Raw genomic sequence first — 6,235 nt, 5'->3', positions numbered from 1 at the left:
GAGGGAGGGGGAGTGAGTTGCGGGGAGGGCAGTCAAATAGTGGGTGACAGAGCGACTTGGAGGCGTTTTGTCTGCAGCCACCCTTTGCGGGATTAGGGAGTCGGGCTATAGATAGATAGAAATAGATAGATAAATGTGTCAGATCTATCACTCCATGTCCAAACTCTCTATAGATGGGTTCTGTGTCGCTCAAAAAGTTAGAGAAAAATAAAGCAATCTCTAACCTGTCTCTCTCTCTCTCTCTCTCTCTCTCTCACACACACACACACACACACACACACACATATCGCAATGGTTCCTCTACAAGTGTTTATGTGTCTGACTCTACGCACACGATCGTATTCTATGCTGCACTGGATTTTTCGTAACACCTTTGTCTTAGTGATTTATTATGCACGTTGTACCTTAACCTGTACAATTAAATCTGTTATGTTTTCTCTCTCTCTCTCTCTCAAGGAAGGGTACTTGGCTGAGTCATTTTAGTGCTGCTGACACACTACACTGGGTGAGTGGATAGGTATGTAAGTGGACGGGTGGATGGATGGGGGGAAGGAGGTCCCGTGAAATGGTTCATGGAGCAAATAGGTGAACAATTGTACTGGTCCAGTGGGGAACAGGGCACTGGACAAATAGGTATACGGCCTTGGTCACCTAATGGCAGGGGCTCTCCACGCTGCTCGATCTCTGGCAGCCTCCCTATTCAGTCCCTTATTCTTGAAACCACACTCTCGTCCCAGTTTGTGTGTGTGTGTGTGTGTGTGTGTGTGTGTGTGTGTGTGTGTGTGTGTGTGTGTGTGTGTGTGTGTGTGTGTGTGTGTGTGTGTGTGTGTGTTCCTCTCGCAACCCTACCCTCGAGGTGATACTACAGCTCTACATCCTTTCCATAGCACTTCTTCGTGACTAGCACCATAATCTAGTGTTAATTTCTTGTTACTACAGCTCTACATCTTTATTACCACAGCTCTACATCCTTTCCACAGCACTTCTTCGTGACTAGCACCATATTCTAGTGTTAATTTCCTGTTACACCTCAGCATTCAAGATGGAGTGATGACAATTTTATCTATCTATATATCTATAGTCCGACGCCCTAATCAAGCAAAGGGTGGCCGCAGACAAAACGCCTCCAAGTCGCTCTGTCACCCACCATTTGACTGCCCTCCCCCCAACTCACTCCCCCCTACTCTCATATACTGGTACCTCTCAACTCCACCCTCCACCTCATCCTCGGTCTGCCCCTCCCTCCACTTCACCTACACACACATACATTTTTTATTTTTCCAGGACGGCCACCTCATCCTCGGTCTCCCCCTCCCTCTGCTTCACCTACATTTTCTTTTCCAGGACGGCCAACCTAATGAACGGCTTCCAGATGAACGGGCGCGTGGTGGATCCTCAGAAGCAGTCTATCATAGTGGAGTTGTTGCTGATGAAGAAGACGCAGGCCAGACTACAGCAGAAAGTGGTACGTGTGTGTGTGTGTGTGTGTGTGTGTGTGTGTGTGTGTGTGTGTGTGTGTGTGTGTGTGTGTGTGTGTGTGTGTGTGTGTGTGTGTGTGTGTGTGTGTGTGTGTGTGTGTGATAGTTTTCGTCCTTAAATTTCTTCCTGTGTGTGTGTGTGTGTGTGTGTGTGTGTGTGTGTGTGTGTGTGACAGTTTTTGCCTTTAAATTTCCTACATTATTATTATTATTTGTCGTATACACGTGTTTTAATACGCTATCAAAGTTCACGTTATGATCACTAACACCATCATCATCACTGTTATCACTGTTGTATTATTTCACTGTCATCACCATCACCATCATTATCATCATCATCAACATAGCAGTTATCATCATCATCATCCTCTTCTTCCTCCTCCCTCTCTAACTCTTCCTCCTCCTCCTCATCATCATCATAATCATCCCCCGCCTCCTCCTCCTCCTCCTCCTCATCATCATCTCATCATTATCATATTCCTCCTCCTCATCATCATCATCATCATCCCCCGCCTCCTCCTCCTCCTCCTCCTCATCATCATCATCATCATCATCATCATCATCATCATTATCATATTCCTCCTCCTCCTCATCATCATCATCACAATCATCATCCCCCCTCCTCCTCCTCCTCATCATCATCATCATCATCATCATCATCATCATCATAATCCTCCTCCTCCTCTTCACTATCATCATCGTCTTCCTCCTCATCATCATCATCATCTTCCTCCTCCTCATCATCATCATCTTCCACTACTTCTTCTTCCTCGCCCTCCTCCTCCTCCTCATCATCATCATCATCATCATCCCCATCCCCCTCTTCCTCCTCCTCCTCATCATCATCATCGTTACCATAATCCTCTTCCTCCTCCTCTGCATTATCATCATCATCATAATCATATTCCCCCTCACTATCATCATCATTATTATTTATCGTCATTGTCCTCTTCCTCCTCCTCCTCCTTATCATCATCATCATTATCATAATCCTCCTCCTCCTCATCATCATCATCATTATCATACTACTCCTCCTCCTCTTCATCACCATCATCATCATCACTATCATCCCTCTTATCATTATCATCATCATCATCATCCTCACCATCACCATCTTTCCTCAGGACTCGATACGTAAGCTGGTCAAGGAGGCAGAGAACGTGTCTAAGGTTCGTGTGTCCACCAGCCTACTGAAGGAGGTGCTGCAGGCCAACACACCTGAGCAGGCGGATCAGCTCATTAGGAAGATCACAGGTAATTCATAGGTAAATAATCCACCTGGCCATTCTGTACAGTCTCCTAAATTCTCGTTGATTCTCGTAAATTCTCATAAATTCTCGTTGATTCTCGTAAAATCTCGTTGATTCTCGTTCTCCTTAATTCTCGTTAATTTTAATTGATTCTCGTTAATTCTCATAAATTCTTGTTGATTCTCGTTAATTCTCATAAATTCTCGTGTCCCGTTGATTCTCATAAATTCTCGTTGATTCTCGTTCTTATAAATTCTCGTTAATTCTCATAAATTCTAGTTGATTCTCGTTAATTCTCATAAATTCTCGTTGATTCTCGTTAATTCTTATAAATTCACGTTGATTCTCGTTAATTCTCATAAATTCTTGTTGATTCTCGTTAATTCTCGTCAATTCTCATAATTTCTCGTTAATTCTCGTTAATTCTCACGTCCGGCTTACAATCTGTCACTCAATACCAACTCGAAATTTTGCCACATAATGCAGTAGATCTCAAACAGGGTGCATAAAATTACTGTACGGTCGATATCAAAAACCGTGTCATCTCCAGCTTCTCTCTCTCTCTCTCTCTCTCTCTCTCTCTCTCTCTCTCTCTCTCTCGTCTTCAGATTCCTGCGAGCATCATTATCAGACTAAATATCAAAGCTCATTAAAAAAAAAAAAAAGAGAGTGAGTGGGGACAGGACTTTTGATGCCGCCTTTACATTCTAACCCGCTGTACACGTGAAATAAAAACTGCATGCTGTAATATTGAGCGCTGTTTATCTTTGACGAATATTACCTCTCTTTTAGATACTTAATTTCATCCTTAGACTTGCAGTGGTTCTTTAATGGCGAGTGAAATAGGTTGGCTTTACCCAGATTGAACCAAGTAAGTCATCACCATCACCATCATCTCCCTCGTCCTCCTCCTCGTCCTCGTCCTCGTCCTCTTTCTCCTCCTCCTCCTCCTTCTTCTCCTCCTCCTCCTCCTCCTCCTCTTCCTCCTCCTCCTCCTCCTCATGGTTCAAGGTTTAATCAGGATAGTTTCTCAGCACTCCCATCTCGACAGGCTTCCCATAAACAAATCGTGAGGCGTTACATACAATGGAATCAGTAGGTCGTCATCCTGTGCTAAGGGTTAATAACACTCCAGTAAAACAATATCCACATACTAATAAAAAGAAAATAACAGGAAAAAAGTATATATGCCCCACAACTTTCACGTAAGAAGGAAAAAAAATGACTCTCGGATACGTTTATGTGAAGCTACAAAACGTGGTGAATGTATTTGGCATATCCGATAGAGCCAGGATTCCCGGGGGCTTGAGTGGTGAGTGAATGGAAGCATGGCCCATTGGACTGGGCAAATTTGGGCTGTCTGGACATTGCTACTCCTCACCCTGCCCTAGGGTGGGAAAGGAGGTCCGGATGATGATGAGAAGGAGGAGAAAAAGCAAATTATATTCGGCCAACTATATTCCTGTGTGAAAATCTATCTATCTATCTATATACCTAGGCTGCTTCCCCCAAGGAAAGGGAGGTAGCCGAGACAGGACGACTCACTCTCCATTTACTCATCCATTCAAACACATTCATTCGCATCTTAGCCCCAAAGGGCACAGGTTTTACAACAGTCTTCGTAGACCTCGTACCCACCCCTCCACAGCCTCTCTTAGCTGACCCCCTGCCTCTCCTCCCACACCAGGCGACCCCTGACCTGACTGCTGTGTGTGTGTGGCCGAGACAGACTGCATCATCACGGTCACTTGATCTTCCCAACGTTTTACTGGAGGGAAAAAACGGAAAACGTATGGCTGAAACTCTGAATGGAAAGAGACACAACAAGCTGGAATTCTTAATCGAAACTTAAATCGCCGAAACAGACTACATCATCACGGTTACTTGATTTTACCAACTGATATTTATCTTAGAGATGAAACACAACAATGTACGGCTCAAATTCTGAATGGAGAGAGATCAAACGAAAAAAAACATATTGGAATTCTGACTCGGAACTTAAATCGTCCGCATCGAAGGTATTTTCACAAGTTTCCTACACTGTTCTAGCGACCCCGTTACAACCCTCCTGAGTAGTGATCACCGTAACAGGAGTAGATTTGTGTTTCTTTTCTACCAGTACAAAATAAAGCCTGACAGTCACCGTAAACCCCCACCGGTACTGATAGTCTTCACAGCACCTATGTAGAGCAACAGGAATATGTGCACGGGGTACTGGGAGCCTGAGTGTGTCATGATTTCCTAGTAAAGTCAACTGGTATTTAGTGGATGTTACCCTGTTTGAGAGAGAGAGACAGACAGACAGACAGACAGACAGACAGACAGACAGACAGACGAGTGTGTGTGTGTGTGTGTGTGTGTGTGTGTGTGTGTGTGTGTGTGTGTGTGTGTGTGTGTCACCCTAGCTACGGAAGTGTGAAATAGCTTCCCTGTGTGTGTGTGTGTGTGTGTGTGTGTGTGTGTGTGTGCGTGTGTAGATGTCACCCTAGCTACAGAAGTGTGTAATATCAGCTTCCCTCTGTGTGTGTGTGTGTGTGTGTGTGTGTGTGTGTGTGTGTGTGTGTGTGTGTGTGTAATTCACTGGGTCGGTCAGGATCACCTGATGGTCGTGATCGTCAGCTTTTACCCTCCCGGAAGGGAGCTGAGAGCTCATATAGTCCGATCTAAGGGCAAGGCTGTGACCTTCACACACGCACACACCCGTCCCCTTGCTCAAGGGGGACAGTAACCACCCACTTCGTCAGTGAAACTTTTCGCAACATGAGCGAGGCGCGAACTCCCGTCTACCAGATGGCAAGCGAGAACGTTACCACTGCACCAGCGAACGGTGTGTGTGTGTGTGTGTGTGTGTGTGTGTGTGTGTGTGTGTGTGTGTGTGTGTGTGTGTGTGTGTGTGTGTGTGTAGATGTCACCCTAGCTACAGAAGTATGTAATATCAGCTTCCCTCTGTGTGTGTGTGTGTGTAGATGTCACCCTAGTCAGAAATGTGTGTGTGTGTGTGTGTGTGTGTGTGTGTGTGTGTGTGTGTGTGTGTGTGTGTGTGTGTGTGTGTGGATGTCACCCTTTCTACGGAAGTGTGTAACATCAGCTTCCCTGTGTGTGTGTGTGTGTGTGTGTGTGTGTGTGTGTGTGTGTAGATGTCACCCTAGCTACAGAAGTGTGTAATATCAGCTTCCCTCTGTGTGTGTGTGTGTGTGTGTGTGTGTGTGTGTGTGTGTGTGTGTGTGTGTGTGTGTGTGTAATTCACCGGGTCGGTCAGGATCACCTGATGGTCGTGATCGTCAGCTTTTACCCTCCCGGAAGGGAGCTGAGAGTTCATATAGTCCGATCTAAGGGCAAGGCTGTGACCTTCACACACGCACACACCCGTCCCCTTGCTCAAGGGGGACAGTAACCACCCACTTCGTCAGTGAAACTTTTTGCAACCTGAGCGAGGCGCGAACTCCCGTCTACCAGATGGCAAGCGAGAACGTTATCACTGCACCAGCGAGCGATGTAATGTATGTG

At 45.6% G+C, this 6,235-nt stretch overlaps 1 protein-coding gene across 1 annotated transcript in view; it reads left to right on the top strand.

Annotated features, from left to right (window-relative positions):
* The window catches only part of LOC145416314 (kinesin-like protein KIF28), a 41,032-nt gene extending 37,242 nt beyond the window's left edge, over positions 1–3,790 (top strand). Inside the window, exons 19-21 of the mRNA XM_080285314.1 lie at positions 1,345–1,465; positions 2,603–2,732; positions 3,780–3,790. Of these exons, the coding sequence (XP_080141440.1) occupies positions 1,345–1,465; positions 2,603–2,732; positions 3,780–3,790 (262 nt within the window). The remainder of the gene's footprint in view (positions 1–1,344; positions 1,466–2,602; positions 2,733–3,779) is intronic.
* Positions 3,791–6,235: the final 2,445 nt, after the last annotated feature.

Source organism: Coenobita brevimanus, chromosome 105 (genome assembly GCF_032717465.1).
Source record: "Coenobita brevimanus isolate Jiangsu-jjx chromosome 105, ASM3271746v2, whole genome shotgun sequence".
In the NCBI taxonomy this organism is placed as follows: Eukaryota; Metazoa; Arthropoda; class Malacostraca; order Decapoda; family Coenobitidae; genus Coenobita; species Coenobita brevimanus.
The sequence above is the reverse complement of the archived record's forward strand: the minus strand, read 5'-3'. Positions and strand labels throughout refer to the sequence as shown.